This window comes from Chenopodium quinoa, unplaced genomic scaffold (genome assembly GCF_001683475.1).
Source record: "Chenopodium quinoa cultivar QQ74 unplaced genomic scaffold, ASM168347v1, whole genome shotgun sequence".
Lineage (NCBI taxonomy): Eukaryota > Viridiplantae > Streptophyta > Magnoliopsida > Caryophyllales > Amaranthaceae > Chenopodium > Chenopodium quinoa.
In genome coordinates, this window is record NW_018744080.1 from 3532993 (window position 1) to 3559183 (window position 26191).

The following is a 26191-nucleotide window of genomic DNA, read 5'->3' on the forward strand; positions in this document are numbered from 1 at the left end:
TATATATATTTTCCGAATGAATTTTGCATAATATTAATCAAGTACATATGTGATATGATTTTACAAAAGACTGTCCCTTTATAATAGTTTTTGTTATAATATCAAGTACTTCCTAAGCATATTAATAATTAAATTTAACTACTCATTCTTTTTTTTTTTTTAATATATTCTCATGTGATTTGCACATTCTTTATTGTACAACTTTTATTGACAACAATATGTCACATGACAAATACAAATTGAAAATTTACGAAAATGATATAATGAAAATACAAATTGAAAATTATTAACAACAATATGTCACATGATAAATTTTTTATATAATAAGCACAAATACTGTCAAAGTTTTATAAGTTTGACCACATTGATAATAAATGAGAAGATTAAAAATAATAATAATAATAATAATTATAATAATAATAATAATAATAATAATAATAATAATAAAAAATAACATAAAGAGTTGTCACTTACTTATATGAACGCCTTAACTCAATAAGTGCTTCCCTCAAGGTAGCCACATCAACATCTAGATCATCCTATTCCAATAATAATATTAGCCAGACAATTAATTGAGGTAAAAATGAAAACATAAATACTCAAATTCATAAACAAAATACATTAGATCATTTTGCGATTACATTTCAAACTATTAAAAAACATCTAAAAGTAAAATATAGAGCATATATATCAATATAGTTTTATGTTTACCTCCGGCAATATTATTGGAGCAACATTGGAGGCGGATTTTGATGAACTGGCAGCGGCAATGGTGTTCCTATGCATAGTTGCGAATGAATCCATAGTTCTGCATGATAAATTACAAAATGTTCAATAATTAAGAAGTAGCACAACTTTTATGACTAACATTAATAATTAGCAATGTCTAGCTACAGATTACTCATTTACATGTTTAAAAAAGTATATGTTAGATAACAATGTGGTTACATGTAAAAATTAGGCAAAATATATCCTCCAAAGGAAGGAAATCATTATACCTTTTATGGCGCGTGGATCTTACATGCGCATGTAACTGGCTCTAATCCCATGCGGAGGTGCATGTACTTAGGGCACATTTAGTTTTATTCCTAGAAGCAGTCTCACACTAAGTAAAATATTTTTTTTTCATTTAACTCTTTTTGACAAAAAATACGATGGTGGCAAAAAAAGGTTTATACATACATTACTAAAGTGTATTTTCTTTTTGGAATAACGATATCCCTAGTATGTATGGGTACACATGTTTATGAACAAGAGTCACATATCTCACATTATATAGGTACAAAATTAAAAACTACAACCGAAAAATCTGGTATCATATATTCTTTAATAGGGAAAAAAAATCAATAAGAAACTTTTAAATTGCGTGGATCTCATATGTGCACATTTTGTTATAATTAATCTCTGCAAGAAACAAGTCAGTTCACTTTTATAGAAGCGTAAGAATCTCACTTGTGCATATACTCTAGGTCGGGCCACATTTAATTACATATATAATTATATATATACACAAACAAGTAGTTTATTATTCACTTATGTGAAAGCGCGTGGATCTCACTTGCGCATATATCCCATGCGAAGGTGTATATATTGTAGGCCACATTTAATTACATATATAATTGTATACACAAACAAGTAGTTTATTATTCACTTATGTGAAAGCGCGTGGATTTCACTTACGCACATATCCCATGCGGAGGTGCATATACTCTAGGCCACATTTAATCACATATATAATTATATACACAAATAAGTCTATTCACTTTTGTGAAAGCGCGTGGATCTCACTTGCGCATACATCCCATGCAAAGGTGCATATATTCTAGGCCATATTTAATTATATATATAATTATATACACAAACAGTCTATTCACTTTTGTGAAAGCGCATGGATCTCACTTGTGCATATATCCCATGCGGTGGTGCATATACTCTAGGTTTCATTTAATTACATATAAATTAAATACACAAACAAGTCTATTCACTTTTGTCAAAAGCATGTGGATCTCACTTGCGCATATATCCCATGCGGAGGTGCATATACTCTAGCCTATATGCCACGTTTAATTACATATAATTATATACCCAAACAAGTCTATTCACTTTTGTGAAATTAAAGCGCATGGGTCTCACTTCCTCATATACGCTACATTTTATTATATAAATAATTATATACACACAAGTCTATTCACTTTTGTGAAAAGCGCGTGAAACTCACTTGCGCATATATCCCATGCGGAGGTGCATATACTCTAGCCTATATGCCACATTTAATTATATGATTATATACCCAAACAAGTCTATTCACTTTTGTGAAATTAAAGCGCATGGATCTCACTTCCTCATATACGCTACATTTTATTATATAAATAATTATATACACACAAGTCTATTCACTTTTGTGAAAAGTGCATGAAACTCACTTGCGCATCCATTCCATGTGAAGGACCTTATACTTTGAGCCACACACATTTAATTATATGTATTAATGTTATGCTATTATTAATATAGGTAATATAATTTTCCCTTCAAAAGAAACAAGTCCATTCACTTATGTAAAAACGCGAGTACACTCGTGATGCACACGCGCATGCGTCCCATGCGAACGGATGGCGATATAAGAGCACACAAAATATTAACATAGAGGATAGAAAAAGAAAAACCACATGCCAATTAAATTAAGGACGTTGAAGTCATGAAGAACCCTGAAAGACCTTCCTTGACTCAAACACATGCAAAATTCATTCAAAACTGTATCCAAGAAATTTATTTTCATAAAAAAAAAAGGTAAATTTTTTTTAGCAAATTACATACTGATTAGAAAATTTATCAATACTTAAGAAAAAAAATTCAGTCAAATAAGCCAAAAACGATGAAAAAGAAGAATAATACAACGATCACGTAAATTTCTGGTAAAAAAAATTACATATTTATACATCATTAAAATGGACTAGTGCAAAACAATATTAAATAAAATAGTAAGCGTTTTAATTACCTATCGCAGCTCCTATATTCGTACATCTTGTTAGTGTTGGAGAAGATCATGAGAGCAACTTCACATTTGCATAAGATAGAGATTTCAGTAGCTTTCTTGATCAACCCCTTTCGGCGTTTTGAAAACGTAACTTGGCGTTTGCCGTTGTCCTCGATGAATTGGATTGGAACCTTGCCTCTTCCCATGGCTGAAAATCTAGAAAATAATTATTCAAGAGATTATGGAGAAGTTGGAGGATTGTTATTGAGTTGGATGTTGTATTTATATAAAAAATTTGGATAGAAAAGTAGAATTAAATAATTTTGTAAAAAAAATATTACTTTTTTGTTATTGGGTGGATACTTTAGTATTTATGGATATAATTATCATAGAAGATTTTTTCTATTAAAGGTAAGATATCACAATTAAAACAATAAGTCAATTAAGAGTCCAACACATGTGTTTCTACTACTCCCTCCGTGTTTTTTTAAATGTTAGACTTTTCATTTCCGGCCGTATTTTTTAAGTGTTATACTTCTTTTTTGGCAAAAAGCTACATTAAAATATTATTTCTCTCTTCTCTCATGATCCCCGGCCCACCCAAACCCACCACTACTTTTTTATTATATTTTTCCTCACATTCATTATTTTTCAATAAACTATTAACCCCACTATCTTTCTATTACAATTTTTTTAATACTCCAACTACCCCACTTATCTCTTATTATATTTAAGTCAATTAAATTGTCTAAAACTATGTGCAGGTCAAAGTGTAACACTTAAAAAAAACGGAAGGAGTACTAAGCTAGTTTTTAATACTACCGCCGTTATTAAAAGTTTTTCCCATTTTAATTACGTACATACATACGGAGTACATTTGTCAATGCAATACTTTGACTATAAGGTCCAACATGACTTTATGTTATTATGTTTTACGAACTACTTTGTATAATAATATATTAAGGGCTTGTTCATATTTACTGAAATGAGCTGAAATGAACTGAACTGATTGGAGCTGAACTGAACTGAACTGAACTAAAAAATTAAAATGCGTAAAACTGAACTGAACTGAAAATAAGTAAATATGAACAGGCCCTAAGAATAATAGAATATTTTCTCATTTTATGAATAGTGTCAATATCTCAAATAGGATGAACAAATAAGACAAAGGGGTATAAAATAGAATCATGAAATTAATGGAAAGCTTAATTAGTTAACTAGGAGGCATCTTGCTTATTTGGGAATTATATTTTTAGATTTTATAATTAGGTTTTCTTTTGATATTTGTTTAGATGTTTCCTGGTTATTGGGTTTCTTTTATGAAAATATATTCCATATTTGGTAAATAAGTCTTTAGCAATTAGAAAGAATCCGTAAGTTTGAGATTTCTTAGCTTGTTACGTTGTCAACCAGCCTATGAAATAATTATCTTTATAATAAGGGTGTGTTACTATGTTACTTCACTAGATTAGTCCCGTGCGATGCACGGATTTCTTTAAAATATAGAGTATATAATTTATGTATTCTTACGTATTAAAAAAATTATTGAGAATGCTAATTTTATAAAATTAATTTTGAAGAAGAACAAACCGAATATGAAAATTTAAGCATATACATAAAAGTGAGTTTTTAAATATACAATTTTAATTAAGCAAATAAAAAATGATTTTGAACTTGTAATATATAAAGGAAAATAGAAAAAATATATACATCAAAGTATTTTGTTCGATGAAGCAAAAGGGAAAGATGTATTAGTGAAAATTAGATAATACACCTGGGTGCACCATGCTCATGGTGCACCCGGGTAAACAAAAAAAGGCGGAAAGAACATATAGTGTTTGATAAAGAACATACCTATGTTTGACAAAGAACATACCTTTAATATGTTTTTTGAGTGTGATCAGTGTGTTCTTTGAGTAAAATTATATGTTCTTTATATTATAACTTATGTTATTTAACATATGTTGATAAACATATATTTTTTTTGGGTATAATAATACAAAGTATGTTCTTTGAATTTGGCGTGTATGTTCTTTAAGGTCGTAGTGACTCCCAAATTCTATTTTTTATTATCATATGTCATATTTAAATTACTTTTATTATCGTATATTCTTTGAGTTTGATTAGTGTGTTATTTAGGTATTAACTATATGTAGTTTACAATATAAATTATGTTCTTTTAACATATGGTATTTTGAAATTTGATATTGAAATCTTAAATTATTTTTAATTGAAAATAATGTTAGAGTAAAAAAAAAACTAAATTATTATGGGAAGTTGAATTTTTTTTGGAGAGATAGAAAACTATTTTTTGGAGAAATGATATCTTTGGTAAGAATTTTTTAAGAGGTGATCAACATTGGCATGACTCGCATCCCGACCCGATCCGGCCTGAAATAGGGTGGGTTTGGGCAAACCTAAAAATACATTTTTAGTTAAAACTCGAACCGGGTTCGAAAAAAGCCCGAAAACCCGCTACTTTTCTACGGGTTTGGGCACAAGAAATTATGATATGGCCCGGCCCTACTCGATTTTTTATCACCTCTAAATTTTTCCCGTTAATAATGTGTAATTTTTCAGAAAATTTTATCAAGTTTTTATCTCGTTCTTTTTATTATATCTTTATGTTCTTTGGTAATGCATGTTTTTGTCAAATACAAACATGTTCTTTGTCAAATACATGTATGTTCTTTATGAAACACAGGATGTTCTTTCCGCTTTTTTTTTTATTCGGGTGTACGATGAGCACTGTACACCCGTGTGTATAAATCACGGATTAATGTATTAGATACCAATATTTAATGATAGAAGAAAAATAAATTAATTAAAGAGTATAGATAAATTGAGAGGAGGAAAAATTAAATTTAAAATTTGCAACCAAATATAATGACGTCAGATTTTTATTTAGGCGGGAAAATCTTTCTTATAAAGTTGCCACATGGACAATATGATGTCAGCGGTTGTTCCTTTAGTTTATTTATAGATAGATCAGATTTTATTTTTTATTATCTATTGTGATTTTGAACTTATTTTTTATAATTTGATTTGATTTGAATCTTTTTCTTTTTATGATCTAATCCGATTGTCCGACTTGACTAAATTTGGACCTTAATTGTATGCTAATAAATACAAGGAAAAAAATGATTAAGTGATGTCTTTTTAGATTCTTAATTCTTAATGATGCATTTTATTAATAGGTAATTTTCATAGAAAAAAGTCATTACAATATATATAACAATAAAAAACGCACATAATATATAGTTTATTAGAATTGCTTTTTTTATGATCTAATCTGATTTAAACAGTAAAAATAAGGTGAGCTAATCATAACCTAAGAGAAAATTTGATTCTTGATCTTTCTAAGTCGGGTTTGGTTTGGGTCATATATATCCAATTGATAATTAGTAATTTGGTTCATGAACTAGTTTGATCCATTTATGTATGTTGGTTATATTTTAGTACTAACTCTTTTTCCTTAACATTCTATACACTTTGACTTTCGTACAAATGATTCACAAATTATACCGTCATTTTAATTTATATGCACGATAAAATATATTCATGTATGATCTTATTTAATTTATCTTAATACCATAATTCGTATTACAACTATGTAATTAGAAATATTACTAGTTGAATTTACATTAAAATATGTCTTAATTTTGATTATCAACCGATTTAAGGTTAGGTCAAATTTAATTTGGGTCATGGTAAATTATTGTTTCCAAATTCTAGACCGGGTCACTTTAAAATATGTTGGGTTATTTCGGATCCGTTCAGCTTTAATACCTTTACTTATTACTTAGCACTGTTAAATAATTATTGAATCAATAATATTAGTCAAATGAATATTAAATAGGGCCCTATTAAGTCCACATCACTTCATTTAGGGTCCAAATTAAATGTACAATTCAAATTTGGGTGGGACAATCTTGTACAAATAAGTTTTACCATGTCCCATTATAATAATACAAAATTTAAGAAAAAAGATTGAAGTAATAATTACATTGGTATTTAAGAAGGGGGTTTGTAACTCTCACAAGTCACACATTAAGCATGCATAAATCACAATGGCCTTTTAATTACTCCCTCCGTCTCTTATTGATAATCTCTTATGGTCAATTTTAAATTCCAAAATGATAGTGTCATTTGCTAATTTTTTTCAAGTATTACTAATATTAATTTTTTTTTACCAAAATTCCCTCTAATTTGCCACAATATATATGCAAATTTTAACTTTTCCATCTAAATTTTATTTTTTAATGCACTTTTTTTTTACGCGTGTACTTTAATTACTTTCTCTCTCAACTTTTTTTCATACCCAGTGTAAGGCCTTGTTCTCTTCACCTTAAAAAAATAATATTAAGTAAAAATAATTTCATTTTAGTAAAAATAAGTTCAGTTCAGTAAAATTAATTTCAGTTCAGTAAAAATAATTTCTATTCAGTAAAAATAAGTCCAGTTTGGTAAAATTCAGCTTTCTTAAAAAGAATTATAATAGAAAATCAGTAAAAACAATTTTAGTTCAGCAAAAATAATTTCAGTTCAGTAAAATTAATTTAAGTTCAGTAAAAATAATTTAAGTTCTGCAAATATAATTTTATTTTAGTAAAAATAATTTTAGTTCAGCAAAAATAAAGTAAAGAAAACGGGCCCTAAATTTACCTTTCTAATATACTTTATTACTCCATACTACTTATTTATGTTTATTAATTCCCGTGAAAATTACCCATAAAAGGACTATTAGTAAGTATGGAGGGAGTATGAAAATATATGCCAAATTTGGAAATAAATCTCTCCATTTAATACAGAATCATCAATTTCATGATCTGTAAGGATTCATTTCTACATTGTAATTAGAGGTGGGACCACTATTGCTTGCATAGGAATATATAGGATACATACTAATTTACTATATCCTTCCATATTTAAATAAGTGATGAGTCACTATTAATTAATCCAATAATAAAAGTTTACATAATAACATTTTCTTTTAATACTACCTCCGTTAAATGTTAAGTGCAACTTTAGAATATTTTATATCTCACAAATAATACCCCAAAGTTGCACATAACATTTAACGAAGGTATTATTTTGGTAAATTCTAAAGTCAAAATTAACATTTGACTAAGTCAAAGTGATGCATTTATTCCACTTCTAGAGTGGCTAATGCGCACGATACACATGTCGTAGTTAGTTATGTTTGGGGAGTTCTTTCGGTTTGCCTTTGTGTCACAACTTTTTTTTTTTGAAGCAATCGTGTCACAAATTTAGTTGTTGGTAACATTAATAAAGGAAAATATGTAAATAAATTTTTTAGGGGTATAGATATCCGCACACTATTCTTAAGAGTTAAAAAAGGCAATCAACATTAGTGAGGGTAAATATGTAAATAAATATTTTAGTTGGTATTATTGTCCAAACACTTTTCATAAAAGCAATGTCAAACTTTTAAGATCAGACTCGTGGCTAATGCGCGATGCATGTGTCATATCTAGCCATGTACGAGGAATTCTTTCAATTTGCCCTTATGCCACTTTAGTTGCTCGCGGCATTCATGAGAGAAAAATGATTTTTTTAAGAATTTTATGGACGTCTTATACAAATTTTAAAAAATATGGTGAGCATAATGAAGATATAAAACAAACATTATATAGATTTTTTTTCATAATTTTAAACATAAAAACAGTTCAAGAGAAGATCGATTTCAAGGAGACCATACCAAAGACAAAAAAATAATAATAATGTTTGCAACCCAAATTGGACTATCTTGGTTTGGGCATGTGGAGACAAAAACTTGAGGATGCAATTTATGATAAAAGTGCAAGGGTTAGGGATCTTAGGACAATGGAGATTTCAAAAGATGCCATGGGAGGTCCAAGATAACTTAATTGTGAAATGGATTTTGTTATGTTTAGGGTCTATGACTCTATGTAAATGATCACGTAAAATAATTTCTTAGTTCATGCTTTCATTGCTTTCTTTTAAATGCATCACTCTCATTACACGCTTCTCAATGCGTTATCTCATTCACTAAATGTCTTTTACTCTAATACGTAAAAATTAAAAAATTAAAAATAATTATAGTATTGATAAAGTATAAATCTAGATGGATCTAACACTCCACTTGACTATATTTTTCCTTAGCTACAAATCATCAAAGTGAAATACTACCTCCGTTAAGTATTATTTGCAACAAAGGGGTATTATTTGTGAGATACAAAATATTCCTTTGTTGCAAATAATAGTTAACGTAGGTAGTACGTAGTATATGAATAGAATAAAAGTCAAGTATTGTATTTAAAAGAAAACGGAGAAAATATATAATGCTTTGATTTTGATTTTGTTGTCTCATCTATTTGACTATATTTTTCCTGAGTCTTATCTATTTAGGAATAATGATTTGATTTCTCTACTTGAATAATATTTTTCCGAGTCTCATCTATTTAGAAATAATGCTTTGATTTTGTTGTCATCGTAATTCTGTTACATCAAAACCCCAAATTGTTATTATGTGCACCATAATAGGTGCACCATGTCTATACTTTTGAACACTCAGTAAAAGAATTTGAACAATTTACAAAAAATGAATATTTAGTAAAAAAAAAATAAAATTTGAACACGTCACAAAAACTAAACATAAACATGCAATTTTATAGCTTCATATTTTATAAACAAATGTTCATTTTATATGCAGTAAATGTCCAGTTTATATTACAAAACTATTAAATTATTACAAGTCAGACAAACTTTTTTCAAAAAATTGATGTTTATTATATAGTGTTGTATTTAAATATTAGATGTTCAAAATTTGTAATTGTTCAGATTATTTACTAAATGTTCAAAATTTGCGATTATTCTAATTTTTTTTACTAAAATGTTCAAAAGTATATGCGTGGTGCATTTCAATTGTTTAAATTTTTTTACTAAATGTTCAAAATTTTCAATGTTTAGATTTTTCTAACTAAATGTTCACAATTTGCGATTGTTCAGAATTTTTTGCTAAATGTTCAAAAGTATAGATGTGGTGCACTGCGATTGTTCAATATTTTTTTACTCAATATTCAAAATTTATGATGTTCAAATTTTTTTACTTATTATTCAAAATTTACAATTATTCATATTTTTTATTAAATATTCAAAATTATAGGCATAGTGCATAGATGCACCTTAAAATTTGCGCAAGACCCCATCATAAATAAACTTGTGATTTGGTCTCAATTGTTCACCTACAATACGTAGTACAGTATTTTTGTAAAAGCCCAATAACAAAAATGAAAGAAGTCCAATGCAAAACCCAATTCAAAACCTCTGGCCCTACATTTTGAATTCAAAAAAAGAGCTGAAATTATAACGTTAACTTCCCATACCTCAGGTTCGGAAAATCCGAACCAACACAAATAAAACAAAATTAACCGTCTGATCAAATCATAAATGCAATTGCTTTAGGCTCGGATTTTATGTTCATATTTCCCTCTCATAATCTTTCATTTTTTCTACTTTAAAAAAACCCAAAAATTTTGCAGAAAAATTCACAGCTAAAATACGAAGATAATGTGAGTTTTCGATACATCGATTTTCGCCAGGTATCAGTTCTTCCATTAATTTTAAGCTATTTTACTCATCAATCTCACTGTTTTTTTTTTCTTCTTGGGTGTTGCAGGGCAATAATGGCGGAAATTAGAAGAAGTGGGGAACTACATGATTTTCATTTGGCGTCAAGAAAAGCAGAAGAATTGGGTATTGTTTTCTTTTTAAAAAATTCTGGGAATTTAATTTGTTTTTGAAAGTGTTTCATATTGATTAATTGACTGAAATGGAAAGAAATAATGAACAAATTGATTTGATGAGATTTATTTCTTGTTTGGGTAGACAATCCAATATGATCTTCATTGATTTTAGGTGATTATGTAATCTACCAATTATGAAAATTGATGAAAATCGAATCAATTCCCCTGGTTTTTTTTTTTTTTTTTTTTTTTCAAATTTCCCTCTTTTATTAATAATTTTTCTGATTGTGAAAAGAATGTGTTGATGCATTCTTTATATAGTAACTGAAGACAATTAGCAATCATATATGTTTCCTTACTCGTGGCTTCGGTATCTAATAAATCCCGTCTACGTTATTGCACTTGAAGTTCTCTTCACACCACAAACAAAAAATTAAAAATAAATCAATCATATATATTTCCTAAGTTTGCAAAGAATCTACGAAAATAATTCACTTTTGGACAGTCATACAAATCCCTAAAAATAAAGATTGAATATTTCTTTTTATAGTTCTTCAAATTAATCTCCTTTCCCCCTCTTTTTATTTTCAACATTTATTCTATTGTTTTCTTTTCTGGGTTTGCTAAGAATTTGAAGATATATTAATCTGAGAAAAAAAAAATGTGTGATGATGCAGCTTTGAGGAGATATAAGGCAGTCCACTGGCTAGAATGTATTGTGGGTCCCCTTGGCATACATAGTGAACCATCAGATAGAGAGTTCATTTCTTGCTTGAGAAATGGCATAATTCTCTGCAAAGTCATTAACAAAATTCAACCTGGATGTATACCCAAGGTATTAATTTCTCTCTTCTTTTCGAGTTTTCGTTTCCGATTTTGGTTAAGTTTGTGGGTTTCATTAATGTTTTAGGCTTTGAAATTTTGTTGATTTTTAACATATTTTTTGTGGGATGTTTTTGGGGGTGATTTTTAGGTTGTGGTTAGTAATGAACTTGTGGCATCTGAATCAGCAATTTGGGATTCAAAACCATTGCCTGCTTATCAGTACTTTGAGAATGTTAGGAATTTTCTCATGGCAGTCAAAGAATTGAAGCTTCCTGCTTTTGAGGCTTCTGACCTGGTAAGGCTAATCCTTTGCATAAATTTAAATGTTGTACCTATTGTATTGGAAGAAGATTCGAGTTTATTTCAATTTATGACACGAAATATTGTTGTTGTTTTTAATAATTCAGGAGAATTTCGAGACAGGATCAGCAGCTAGGATAGCTGATTGCATTTTAGCACTTAAATCTTATTATGAGTGGAAGGAATGGAGTGGAGGGAACGGTGTTTACAAGCATGTGACAGCTAAATCTCCCCTTGTTCTGCAATCTGCTGCCAAGAACTTTTCTAGACCTTTGAGCGCGATTTCTGCTCAGCCTTGTAGGCAATTAGACCTGTCTGCTGTGGATGAGAAACAATCACTTACAGGTTTCTTTTTGCCTAATTTTACTCAGTTTAGTGTATCCATAGAATGAATGCATGTTTGTTTGACATTACTGCTCATGCTAGAAATTCTACTGTACTAAATGCAAGTATGACAATCATTCTAAATCATGAGATTTAAACAGACCACCTTGGTTCTTCTCTTTTCCTACATGTTTGTTGATAGACAAAATTAGATGCTAGTCTTTTTACAGTACAGTTATCAGTCATTGTTATTCAATGAAATCTTCCTTTTTGTGACTTTTGTAGATTCCATTGTCAAGGCACTAACACACGGTATGGTTGATTCAAAGGAAAACATCGATGATAATTTTCTTACTTCTTACCAAAATGGTAGCCAGGTATAGCACCTACCTTTCTTCCCTCCCCATTGCCAAAGTTATAACATAAACATCGCGCTCACTCTATGCTTTTGTGACAGGATCCAATCCAACTTTTTAAAGAGATTTTGTCAAGATGTTTGGAGGAAAAATTAGGAAATAAATTTCCAATGGTTAGTGTTACTTTCCTGCTATCATTGGACCTTAATGCATAAGGTATAGCAAATACAAACTGATTTCTGCTCATGATTTTCAGCTAAAATCTTGCTCTCAAGAAAACTCGCAAGAAACAGGAAAATCACATGCTTCAGTATCTATGCTAAAGGAAAATTCATCTTTAATACATAGCCCTGAGGTACTTCAATGTTCCCCTCTATATATTTGAATTGCAACTGATAATACTGTTTCTTAGTAAACTACTTATTCCTATTGGATTAGTAGTAGCTAATCACTACTTAAAAACTGGGATCAAACGGTGAGCTTATAAGAGAAAATAATAATTAACTAATTGTTAAAGACTGATTCAGTGATTTCAGTGGAACCTGCAGTAAGAAAGTTGCCTATTTTGGGGGTAATTTATGCCTTGATAGTATATAAAGAACATTCCTACTTCAATAGAATTAGATACCCCTTAGTAGTTGAGCGGAAGTCAAGAGAAATTCTAGCCTGATCACATTTGTCTAAGCCAAACATAAGGTTTTAGTAAAAAATCAAGAAGACAGTTATTGGTTGAATATTGATTGAGATCAAACCTCTTTAGAAGTGTCTTGTCTGTCTTAGACTCTTAGTTCATCAAACTCTACTCTCTAATTATTTTTTAACAAATGCTTCATAAAATAATCAGTATATATATATATTCTCTCTATAGAAGTAGTCAAGTAACAAAGTTTAATTTATCACAGCATACAATAAAGTTATGGTAGCTAAAATGTCCTCTATTTGTACTGGATAGACTGTTTGAGTATTCAGTTTCTGTGTATAAATTCAGGGTCCTTTTACAGTATGTCGTTTGCTTTGCAGTATTTTCGAGAGATAAAATCTGCTTTACCTATAGTCTATAATGACTAATCCCTTCTAAACTGACAACATGCACTTCCTTAAAGCCACTGCAGTGCCATAGAGCTCAAACCAGGAAACGTAGTAGAGATCATAGGCGTATTTTGCGAAATCAAGAAAGGGACCTTTCAGTAAGTGTTCTTGCTACCTTTAACCAAACTACCAAAAATTTCCATGGTATTTAGTTTGCTGTAACTTTTGAGGGAATATATAATTGTTGTCCATCATAATTCAGGATATTAAAGCCTTATGGTACAGAACCAAAGGAGAGTTTGAAGATTTGCAATCTCAAATGTTGAATGATTTAATGTATATAGGTAAGCAATAATACTCGGTTGTATATATTTTGCTGTTTCTTAGTCCGAATTGCTTTGTGATGATTCCTTGGTTTTGACAGGAAGTCTGGTTGAAGAGATGTCTGGCCCTGCTCTTGGTTACGAAAAAGTTATCAAGGAGAACAGGAAGCTATACAACATGGCCCAAGACTTAAAGGGTGAGTTGCTCCATATATTTCCTTCCAAAATCCTTCTTTTGTGAGTTCAGATGTCAGCTATAAATCAGTACATTTCTAGAATTCACCTGAAGAGTTCAAGGTTTTCCATTCGAAGTTAGAAGGCCTTAATTCGGTATTTTCTGATATATTTTTCAGGAAATGTTAGAGTTTACTGTAGGATCAGACCCATTCTCAATACAGAAGCAAATAATGTGGTAGACTTTGTTGGGCAGGATGGATCACTTGTGATTGTTGATCCATCAAAACCAAGACATGATGGAAGAAAGATTTTTCAGTTCAATCAAGTGTATGGTCCAACGTGTACGCAAGGTACTTACATAACTAGGGGTGCAAGTGAAAACCTTGTACTTAATCAGATTCTTAACTTTCATTAATAAAACTAATCCTAACTCCTCTTTGCTGAATTTTTCTTTTCTGACAGATGAGCTGTTTAAAGAGATTCAGCCGTTGATCAGGTCTGTCATGGATGGCTATTACGTGTGCATCTTGGCTTATGGTCAGACTGGATCCGGCAAGACACATACTATGGTAGTGCTCACTTATTGTACAGTCATATCTCATATGTTTGTTTAGATTTAGCTAAAAATATAGGCCTATGTAAACGACTTTCAAAGTCAAACAGAATCATTAGAATGGCAATTTTTGCTGATTTGATTCTGCTTTTTTTAGTATGGTACATCCGGTGTCTCAGAGAAGGATATGGGCATCAACTTCTTTGCTTTAAATGACCTCTTCCAAATAGCTGAGAGGAGGCAAGAAACGAACTATGATGTGCATGTTCAAATGGTTGGGATATGCAACGAAGAAATACAAGACCTTCTGGCTGAAGATCCTGCATCTGACAGTGAATCAAGTCTTCCAGACATCACATTCCATTCTGTGAAGTCAAACGTTGATGCCATCAATTTAGTAAAATTGGGTGAAAGAAAACATGCAAGTGTCAATACTTTGAAGATGAACAACATTAGCAGTCCTTTTCATAGGTCAGTACGCAATGAATCTTTCTTGTGCTGAAAATGTGTGAACTATTAACAATTGCCTGAAGGCTTTATTATAAATTGCATTAAGTCATTTTTGCATCTCTTGTAGTGCTGTAGCAATCCGTGTGCATGGAAAGGATACATCAGGGAACATTATTCGCGGTTGCCTACACTTGGTAGATCTTGCAGCTAGTGGAGAGGATGACAAGTCACTTTCCTGCTTGGAAGATGTCATTACATCATTTTCTCAGAAAAGTTCTAACAATCATCAAGGAAACAGTAAAATTACATCACTTTTGCAAGATGCTTTAGGTAACACACTATGACCCTTCTTTAATTATTTTTTTAAGCTTGAACATATGCAGTTTGAAATATGTGATTTACCAAAAACATTCCAATAAAATTATAGGAGGAAATGCAAAGGTAGTGGTGCTCACACATGTGATTCCAGAAGGAGATAACTTCACAGAGACAGTTAGAACCTTAAAGTTTGCACAGAAAGTCTCAACTATTGAGCTCGGAGCTGTTCAGTCAAACAAAACGAACATAGAAGTTATGCAGCTTAAAGAAGAGGTATAAACTTCATATACTGAATCTTTATGTCTTTATTTTTATTGAAGTCTTCTGCTTTCATCCAAGAGAGTCTAGTACCATGAGTTTGACAGCATGTTTATCCATCAAGGCATCAATAAACGTCTTTTTTTTTTTTTGTCCGTTTGAATTCTACTATAAATCATTCATATGAAGGGAACTAATTCCATGCACATGATATAATTCAGTGAGGCAAAGATTTGATTCTTCTTTGTCCTTGTAGATTTGAGGTCTTTCCTTGTTTTTTGGACAACTCCAGTAAAAGTGTGCAGCTTGAATAGCTTTCTGACTTTTTCATTCTGTGAACATGTGCAGCTTGAGACCCTTAAGAGTGCACTGGGCGACAAGGACCCAAAAAGCCCACTGCCTAACAGGCAGCTGAAATCACCTTGTGATAAAACAAGAGCAGCAATCGAAAAAAGTCCTGTAAAAGCACGAAGATTGAGCATGGAGAATCCTGGAAGCATGAAATCCGAGAGGCTGGAAAAGTCACCTTTAAAGCAACTAAAGATGTCAGCAGAAAATCCCAGTGCTAGGAAGCCTGATAAACTCTCTGATCCAACAGCAGGAAGAAGCAAAGAGCCCAAGTCACCACTAGGAAAACCAATGCTTGAAGGGTCCTTCCAAAGGCCAAGGAGGTTAAGCATCGAAAATCCAATGGCTGTCAAAAGTGAGAATAAACAAAAGTTGAAGGAACCGAAATCTCCTTCTGAAGGGAAAACCACACTAAAAAAGCAAACTCCTCCAAGACCACGCCGACTGAGCATTGAGAATCCCAATTCTGTGAAGCCTGTTGCAGACATCAGAAAGAGTACTAAAACACCACAAAGTTCTATTCGTGCTCGGAGATTGAGCTTGGAAGGTCCAAAGGATCGTACAAAGAAAGGCATGCTTTCAGCTGATGTTGTCAGTTCTAAGGACTATATCAGCATTACCGAGTTTCCTAAGAGCCCTCCTCCTGCAACTCATGTAAATGGACTAACTTTCACAGATTGTGCAACAAAATATCCATCAGTACAACCACCAAAAACACCAGAGCGGCAAAAACTTGATCTGAATGAGATGCAGACTCCTAGTGTTGCAAAAAGTACAAATAAGAAAGGGTCTCAGATCAAAAGATCACTTAGAACAATTGGAAAGTTGATCAATGGCTCTGAGAAAAGGTATTTAATGATTTTCCTTGTGTTTTAACTTGATCAATTCTGTTTCTTTGTAGTGTACTGTGTTAACTCTTAAGGCTTCCTGTAATTACAGGAGCCAACAGGTGGTCGAATCATCATCGATGAAGGGAAAAGACAACGCTCGTGAACCAAGATCACCTTCGACAGCTAAAGCAAGAACTGTGAGAAGACAGTCACTAACAGGCATTCCTCCACCAGGTACAAATAGAAGATCTTCTCTTGGAGGCATATCGACTGATGCTTGTAAGTAGAAACATCTGATGTGGGGTGCTTTGCAGAAAGTTTAACAGTGTTTCTTACTTTGTTTTCTTTCTTGTTATAGGTCCAAATGACAACAGGAATGCAAAGACACCTCCTCCAGTACGCTCATCAATGAAGATAACAAATCGATGGATGTAACTCAATCTATGAACAGATGCATTGTGCTTCAACTTGAAGCACAAATTAACTGATGTTCATTCGATGTAGGCCGAGTTCAGAACTCAACTGACAAGTGAATTTCAGGGACATGATGACATTGTGTAAATAGAAAATGTACAACACACCACAATAGAATGTTGGTGTTTCACCTCAATATCAATCTTTCTAGATATTACATGATAGTCTCTAATTTTGCATTCAAAATTTACAGTATTTATATTCATTTAGAAACTTGTATTCTATGCAAATAATCTTGACAAGGCTGAAGTAGTTTTCTGAAAAATGAAAGAAACTATTGAGTGTTGTTAAGCACTTGGGAGCATTTCTTGACACTTCTATATGACTATATTGGCAACCTACAACCATTCTATAGATATACTCAACTTGCCTAGAAATATCGCCATTTCTGATAATGACAAAATTCTATTCATGCTTGTACTGCTTGTTACCTTCGGGCATGTTCTCTTACGTTAAAATTCAATTCAGTTCAGTTCAGCTCAGCTCAACTCCTAATTTCCTTCTCTTATAAAATATTAAGTTCAGTTCAGTTCAGCTGAGTTCAGTCAATGAGAACAAGCCCTTCATATAATAGACTACGAGTAAAGAGTTGATTAAAAAAAAATTATATATACCCAGGTGTGAGATGCACCGATGTAATTGTTTTGCTCATTGATGGTTAAATGAGCAAAAATCATCTTTAATTTAATCATTAAAATAATAAAAAAATTATCTTAGATACATCGTATCCGGGTGTAGATAGCAACGTATGGAAAAATAGTTATATACACCCGGGTGCATGGCGCACCCAATTTTTTATTTTTTTTACTCATTTCATAATTAAATGAGCACTAATCATTAAAACGAGCCAATAATACCCTTAAGCACACCATGCACCCGGGTATAAATAACAATCCCTCCAACGTATGAAGAGTTGACTCTTAATGGTAAGTCGAATGAGGAATTAGAGGTGGAAATCGTGCCATATCAGTTCGCCGCGGGTCATGCCTTGCCATGCTAGGAGGTGGGTCGTGTCGGGTTGTGTCGTGCCTAGGCATTGGCAGGCCGGGCCTCCAAATGGCAAACCCCAACCCATGTCTGGCATGCCGTGCCGAGCCCTAGACAGCCCTTAATTTTTTTTTCATATATTATTTAAATAATTTTATTAATTTATATTTATGTTCTTTTTATTATTTTTAGTATTATTCTGTATTATTATTTATGTTATTTTTATTTTTTATTATTATAATTTAATTAATTGTATTGGCGAGCCGTGCCGCAAGTAGAGCTGTCAAAAGCTGCCCGACCCGAAATACCGGCCCTAACCCGACCTATTAACCGACCCGGCTAAACCCGAAAAAAATGGTGACCCGAACCCGACCTGAAACCAACCCTAGATCCGAGTTGACCCGAGTATTTGAGACCTGAACCCGAACATTAACTGACCTAGAGTCGACCCGACCCGAATGTAACCTGTAAATTATTGACCTGAACCGAACCCGATCTGAACCGAAATTGACCCAAACCCATTTTAACCCGTCAAAACCCGAATTCAACCCGACCTGTTCCTAACCCGACCCGAATTCAACCCGACCTGTTCCTAACCCGACCTGCTACAAACCCGACTCAAATTTCAACCCGACCTGTTACAAACCAACCCGAATCAACCCAACTTGTTATTGACTCAACCCAAATTCAACCCAACTTATTATCGAATCAATATGTATAGGTTGTTATCTCATGTTGGTATTGGAACGGAAATTGAATCCTAACTCTATTCCTTCAACATTTTACTTTGAATTTTAAGAGGTTAGTTTCACAACATGTTTTTAGGGACGAATTTCAGGGACGTAACATGTTTTCCGCAAATTATTGACTTGAACCGAACTCGACTCTCGATTTAGCAAACCAATGCCTTAAGCCACTCAGCCATAACTCCAAGTTGTTGATCGGAATTTTATGTGCGGTAGCCCAAAGGGCTATCTGATTCGATCAATTGCCTAAGTCGTAGCGCGCTAGCACGCGTACTCTTCCTCCATGAGCGAGATTCTCTCCAGAAACCAGAAAAAAGGAACTGCCGAATCCGAGAATGATCCGAATTGGAAATGACCCGACTTGATTTTAACCCGCAAATTATTGACTCGAACCCGAGAACGACCCTAACTCGTTTAAACCTGTAAAGACCCGAATTTAACCCGACCTATTTTTCACCCGACCCGAATGTAACCCGACCCAAACCCGATAAGATGTATGACCCGACATGACTCGACTCAAGCATAACCCAACTCGAACCTGACCCGCATATGTTATGACATTAACCTGTATTGACCCGACCCGAGATGACTCGACTCACACTAACCCGACCCGTTTACCCGAATTGACGGCTTTAGCTGCAGGCCAAAGGTTTGTGCCGCCCACGAAGTCGTGCATTGCTCGGGCCAAAATTTCAATTTATGTTCACGGCACGCGGCCTACTCTTCAGTCTTTGTATCGGGTCGCTTGCAGGTTCGTGCTGTGCTCGTGCTGCCTGCGAGTCGATCTGACCCATGCCTAGCTCTATGAGGAATTCTTATATGCACTCAATCATATTTAGAGAGTAAATCTTTTAGGAGCACTTAACTCTACGCACTAGAACGTAATTTATACACTCTTATTTTATTTCTTCACATATTTAAAGGGAACAATCCAAAAAAATATTAGAAAAAACATAAAGAGACGATGAGTTATCGTCTTATCGATGATTGAAGTAACTCCTCAACAAAATAGATAGTACGCCGTATGATCATCGATGATTGGTAGGTAACGTGGGGTTGGCCACATGTTGTACCGACCTCTCTTAGCTTCCTCAACGTAGGATTAAAAGCTTAATGCATTGAGCGGCTGTCTATTATCAATTCATGACATTATTTAAGATTTTAAGATAGAAGTTGAGAAAATCCAATTTAGTGGGAATTTCTTTTAGATTGTTTAAATCACCCACCAAATACTCCCTCCTTGTGTTTCTATTTTTTTTTTTTTTTTTACCGTTTTGAGCCTATTCTTTTACCATCAATGTTTTTAAAAAATTTCTATTTATCTAATGCATTTGTTGCCTCTTCCAAGTCATTAAAGTAACCATAAATTTTTGTTTCAAAAAAAAAAAAAAAGTAACCATAAATTTAAAATTTACTCCGTATTATTTGTAAATAAAAAAAAATCAGTTTAATTATTCATTAATACACTACTAAGTACCTAAAAATTGGAGAAAGTATGGAGTAGAATTCTATAGCCCATTCAAGAACTAAAAAAAAAATATTCATGGTCATAGAAAATTAAAATGTATTGTACCATACCAACATAAAAAGTCATGTATTTACTATTTAGGATTATTAAATTGACTGATATCAACCAACTAACCTAAGCCAGATGACAATATAACGTACTCCTTAACTATTAGGGTAAGACTCCATAAGAATAAGGTTAGCTGACTAATATATCCAGAATAGTCCTTAACTAATAACGTACATTTTCATTAGTTAATATATTGTGATTGGCTAACACATTAGGCGTTCAGAGTTCTTAAATTACACGTAACATGGCAAGAATATGAATATCAAAAAAAAAAAAAAAAAAAAAAAAAAAGCTAACCTGTAACAATGAAAGGGTCGAATAATAGAAATGTTATCCAAGTTATGAGTCGACGGATAAGGTTCATGGATGGTGAGTGTGACCTTAGCAGCAGCAGCATGGCTAGCTGTTTACAGGAATCCAATGAGATTTATACACTTTATACGTTTATAGCCTTCTGGTTACAGTTTGGCTCTTTTTTGGATTTGTTGACTTTTTCTTATTTTCAGTATTCTTAATATAATTATAATAATCCAAGGTTTATTATTCTGGTATTTTAATTTTACAGACAATGTACAGTTGTACTCCATAATCCTTTTCCCTAAGCATACTCATATTTCACTGTCCTCAGTAAATATTTCCACTTTAATTTACGGATTTTGTACGATTGTTTACTTTGGTGTTGTACAATTTTAGGGTTTTTTTAGATTATTCTTTATTTATCTTACAACAAGCCAATGGAACAAGGATTAGTAAAAAAAATATTAAGGGCTTGTTCTCATAGACTGAACTGAACTAAACTAAACTAAACTAAACTAAACTGAACTGAACTGAATATTTTATAAGAGAAGGAAATTAGGAGCTGAATTGAACTGAAAATGAACGTATGAAAACAAGCCCTAAATTTTGCTTAAGAATTTACACTTTGTAAACTTCAATTATCTTCAAGCTTCAAACAAAATAAAAAAAAGTAAAGTTTTGAGCATCACTTTTCAAATGTTTACTACTAGTATATACTCCATTGTATCATATGTACAAGTATTGGGATGAATACGGCTCACTTTGATTAAGGAACCCTGACGCTTATATATATATATAAATAATACATTATCTAGATAATGTAATGACATATTCGTCCTTATACCCTAATATCATGCATATGCTACATTTACGTAGTATGATATTCTCATGTGATACTTTATAACTTAATGTGAACAAAGTTAGTGTTCTTCAATATTATGAAGAATTTGTATGTTTCTTTGTTTGACCATTTATTAATATATAATTAGACGGTCTATCAATCTATGTTACTTTTTTCCCTATTTTCAATTATAATTTGCAAATACTTCTTCATAGATTGACATTTTTTTTATTAACAAAACAGAATTATGAATTGCAATGAATTCATAGTTAAGACACAACCTCTCTAAACTATGGTTGTCACATGATCTAATAATCCTGTGTTCAAGTAGCCGTTATTTGAATGGTAAGATTCTAAGAAAATGACATGAGCATATACTAATTGGTCCCAATTTGACCATACTCAGATCAGAAACCGTGTTTATTTTATTGGATTAGCTTAAATTCATGAAAAAGGTCCAATCCCTAGGTGGGACATGACATTAAAATGTGATTAATTCATTCATTATTAATTAAGATTACTTAGGCAACTAGCCATGTTATATCACTGACATTAATTAGTAGGATAATTAAGGTTGGCAGAAGTATATTAGAATAATATGATGATTAAGCATCTTCAATACAATTTGATCTGGAAAGCTAAGATTCTTTTCTCATTACAACAGGAAATGGGGGCACCAAAATATGTTTCATTTTGCCAAACCAATCTTATTCTTTGCTTACTATTTCATTTACATGACAATTACAGTCTCTACAAAAATAAAAAAATATAATTCCTCCTAAACCATCTAGTTTATATTGATATACATTGTAGTTTTGTAATGAAGTATGTTGGCTGCAGCCGCAGGGGTAACCAACCATCCACTCGCCGTGTGGTGGACAGGCAGGCGCGAGGCTGGCTAACCCCTGCAGCAGAGCAACCACCATAAGCCATTATCAAAACAAAGGAATAAAAGAACAAAAGAACAGGTAAGCAGCAGAGATCAGCAGGTCAAAATCGACTTAAGAGACTTGATTTCGTCTAAGAGCTAAGTAATCATAAGCATGAACAAGCCGCTTCTTGAATCTCTTAAGATCTAATTTGACATTCTGTTTATCCAAATAGATCCTCTTAGTGAACTCCCATCCTTTCGCGTTAACACTGTCAGGGTCTGTTAAAACAGGATCACTTCTATCATAATCATCATACAGTGAGCTCTCTCTAGGAAGAATTTTGTATCCAATATACTTCAAACCGAGCTTCATTGATGGATCACCGTAGTAAGTCTGAGCTGCCCAATCGGTTCCTAGGGGAACAACTTGGATGAAAACACGACCAGGCTTAACGAAGAGAAAGTGTGTCATGGCAGCACCATGAACTCCAATCATCACATCACTCGAGTTCAGTACCCTATAGATCTTAGCTAACTCAGTAGTCTTTTCAGGCCTTAAAACCTCCACTCGAAAACCAATCTTTTCTGCTAGTTTCACCAATGAGTCCTCATTGAGTATTGCCCTCGAACCACTTCTTGAAAGGATGACCAACTTTGGTTTCTTAGGTTGATAATCAAGCTCAAGCAATGAGGTAGAGGTAGGCGATTGTGAGAGTTGCTTCTCTCTTTCCTCGTCTTGGATCAACCCTTTAATCCGAGGCCAATAAGCTCGGTCTAAGATGTCCCTGAAATCCCTAATTGACTTGTTCCTTTTCATGAGGGACTGATCAATAGTTAGCTCATCATGTATGTTCAAACCCACAATGGCTTCCGGGAAGCAATGTGTACGATTATCCGCGCTATAATTGATTGTTGGGTAATCAGTCAAGTGGGAAAGAATGTCACCATACTTAGTTATCCACCAATTATGATACTCAAGGATGACAAACACAACTTTCTTGTTAAACTGCTGAGAGGTGATGTATAATGGGATTATACCGTCGTTGAACTCGTGGTAGACATTCCCGGTATATCCTCCTGTTGAGAAGAACACGGCTGGAACATCATGGACAACATCACACTTACGCTTGGAAATGCTGTTTTCGTGTTTCGACACAAGGGAAAGTTCATCAATGGTACTCATTACACTAGTCTCCCATTTTCGGGTGTAAGGCCTAATCTTTTCGCGTTGGTACTCAAATTCTTCGACAATTTCATCTCCATCTTCCAATAAATGAGACGAACCTCTTGGATCGTTTCGAGTATAAAGGAAGACTGAAGATGAAGGTGAATGTGTCCTAATGTCACCCTTCATATAACAGACATCAGTCCTGATTCCACTTCTGTCACAACAAATTGTTCCTGCATTTATAAATTACAAAACATTTAGAAAAATAATACAACAAATAACAATAAAAAGAAAAAACCATTTTAAAAAATCATTTCAGCATTCAAAAATCATAGATACAAGCCTGAAATTCATAATTTCCACTACCCTTTTCTTTCTTTTATTAAAATACTTCAAAGTTCAAATTACTCTGATGTAAGCCATTATTTCACTAAAAAGGATCAAACAGAAAACTTCCTTTTACCCCATTTTTCTGCAATTCTATATTCAGAATTGAAAAGAATTATTAATAAAAAAATTCATCAATGCAAACTCATAGCAATATGCCATTATTGACAGCTACCATAGTGACAAATTAATGCATCTAAAATTAACTTTACCATATGAATTATTAATATAAACTTTATCCTAACATTATTTTTGTTAAATTCCATCATGATTCAATAAGTTAACAAGGAAGACATTTTTTCAAAATCAATAATTTTGGTGTACAGAGAACCACTGAACCATAGATTGTAGCAATAATGTAGACGGAATTTGATATCGGGTGTTAACTAAACTAGTTGGCATCCACTACTTTGGCTTATACTTTTGAGAGATAAAAGGAATAAAATTATACATTTATTAAGACAGATAGAGAGAGAACAAACCATTAGAGACGGAAGAACAAAGAGGAAGCTTAGAAGCCATGTCAGAACCCATATGCTCATCCTCTGCTCCTAATGAATCTGCAAAATTCACAAATAAATAAACACAAATCATTAAAATACAGTTATATCAATAAGAAGAATTTAAAGTCATTAAAGTACAAATTTTTATGATAAGAAACACATCAAAACAGGGGATTTAATAAAAATAATATTACAAGTTTGGTAATTAAAAACCCAATAAAACAGGGGTTCTGCAAAAAAAAATGAAAAACCCTTAATTTTTGTAAAAACTATCATGATTATAAACCCACTAAAACAGAGTTTTTGAAAAATAAAAGACACAAACCAAGAACCTTTTTTTAAAATGATGATTAAAGCCCACTGATTCACTAAAACAGGTATCCAAAAAATCCCAGAAAATTTTTTTAAAAATGAAATTTCCCAAAAAAAAAAATGAAAAATGAGGAAAATGAAATGAAACTTACAGAGGAGAGAGAAAGTGGAAGGAAAGCCAAAGAGCTGAGGAGTCCAGATGAGACTGCAAGAGAGAAGAGATAGAAAGAGGAAAGAAAGAAGCTTAGGTCTAATAGCTCTCTTAAAATAGTTTCCATTAATAGTAGTAATAATCCCAATTTGTGATTCTTCATCTAATATAAAGTTTTTGACTAATAATCCATCTCCTCCTTTCTTCATTTGATGTTGGTAATAGTATCTTTGATGATGCACCATTGTTTTCTCTCTATAAAAATCCCACCTTTTTTATCTTGTGTTCTTCTTTTTAATGGCAGAAAACCCAGGAAAAAAGCTCTGTTTTTTGGGTTTTTGACACAGAAACCGAGGCAATTTTAATTTTTTTTTTTATTTTTTATTTTTTTGATTGAGGGAGTAAGATAAGGAAGAATATGAAATGGGTTTAATGGGTTTTTTATTTTTTAATTTTGGGAGTGAAATTAATGGAGGAAGAAGAAGAGGAGAGAAAAAGGAGGAAGAAAAGTGTCAAAAGAGAGAAGAGTTCAAGGAAAGGAGGCGTTGAGTGAAGAAGCAAAATGGGTTAAATAGAGAAGGAAAAAAAAAAATTCAAGCGTGTTTTTTTATTCAAATAAATAAATAAATCAAGCGTATTTTAGACGGTCAAACTCGGAAGGGGCTAGGGAGGGATTGGATTGGAAGGAAAGTGGAAAAACAAAGGGCAGCTAGATTTGGGTTTTTGGATTTTGGAAAGTGTATATTACTCCATTTGAGGAAACATTTCTACTTCTTGCTTATTTCTCTAGTGATTATTATAACGTTTTGATTTTTACAGTTTTTTTGACATGTAAACATAAACATACGTACAAGGCAACACAACAATAACTTCACCACCCAAAAAAGATCAATGCGAGCAACTTTCATGCAGACCAAATTGCAAGATTTTCTAATCAAAAGATGAAGTTGGACATCGCTTTGATCCTACACAATCTATCCTAAAACCTACAGAAAACCAATTATAACATACCTTACCTGGTGTCTAAAAATGAGAATGAGATATAATTTGTTGTTGGTAAGGGAAGTGAGTCAAAAGCCTTGA

The 26191-nt window shown here is 32.5% G+C and overlaps 2 protein-coding genes across 3 annotated transcripts; one reads left to right on the top strand and one right to left on the bottom strand.

Moving 5' to 3' along the window:
* Window positions 1–10430: 10430 nt before the first annotated feature.
* Window positions 10431–17651, top strand: LOC110691526 (kinesin-like protein KIN-14L). Of its 2 annotated transcripts, none has more exons than XM_021868464.1 (19): window positions 10431–10530; window positions 10638–10714; window positions 11382–11539; window positions 11678–11824; window positions 11937–12174; window positions 12439–12530; window positions 12611–12682; window positions 12766–12864; window positions 13613–13696; window positions 13801–13882; window positions 13963–14058; window positions 14215–14388; window positions 14501–14607; window positions 14749–15062; window positions 15169–15371; window positions 15469–15632; window positions 15966–16813; window positions 16905–17029; window positions 17154–17651. In XM_021868464.1, coding segments are annotated over exons 1-19 (3159 nt in total). In that variant the 5' UTR covers window positions 10431–10528; the 3' UTR covers window positions 17231–17651. The 2 variants fall into 2 exon arrangements, with proteins under 2 accessions (XP_021724156.1, XP_021724155.1); XM_021868463.1 differs by having other exon boundaries at window positions 16905–17074; window positions 17154–17649.
* A 4696-nt stretch (window positions 17652–22347) lies between these two features.
* Window positions 22348–25545, bottom strand: LOC110691527. The gene is made up of 3 exons (XM_021868465.1): window positions 25110–25545; window positions 24625–24702; window positions 22348–23988 (listed from the first exon to the last, which is right to left on the bottom strand). Exons 1-3 carry the CDS (start codon window positions 25351–25353, stop codon window positions 22718–22720), a joined length of 1593 nt encoding a protein of 530 aa, XP_021724157.1. The 5' UTR covers window positions 25354–25545; the 3' UTR covers window positions 22348–22717.
* Window positions 25546–26191: the final 646 nt, after the last annotated feature.

Bases quoted from the DNA above. Each gene is read 5' to 3' on its own strand.
- LOC110691527 (XM_021868465.1), bottom strand. From the start codon at position 25,353: ATGGTGCATCATCAAAGATACTATTACCAACATCAAATGAAGAAAGGA. The intron at 24,703-25,109 runs GTAAGTTTCATT...TGAATTTTGCAG, and splicing joins TTCCACTTTCTCTCTCCTCT to ATTCATTAGGAGCAGAGGAT. The intron at 23,989-24,624 runs GTTTGTTCTCTC...TTATAAATGCAG, and splicing joins TTGTTCTTCCGTCTCTAATG to GAACAATTTGTTGTGACAGA.
- LOC110691526 (XM_021868463.1), top strand. The intron at 12,683-12,765 runs GTTAGTGTTACT...CATGATTTTCAG, and splicing joins TAGGAAATAAATTTCCAATG to CTAAAATCTTGCTCTCAAGA. The intron at 15,063-15,168 runs GTCAGTACGCAA...CATCTCTTGTAG, and splicing joins ATTAGCAGTCCTTTTCATAG to TGCTGTAGCAATCCGTGTGC.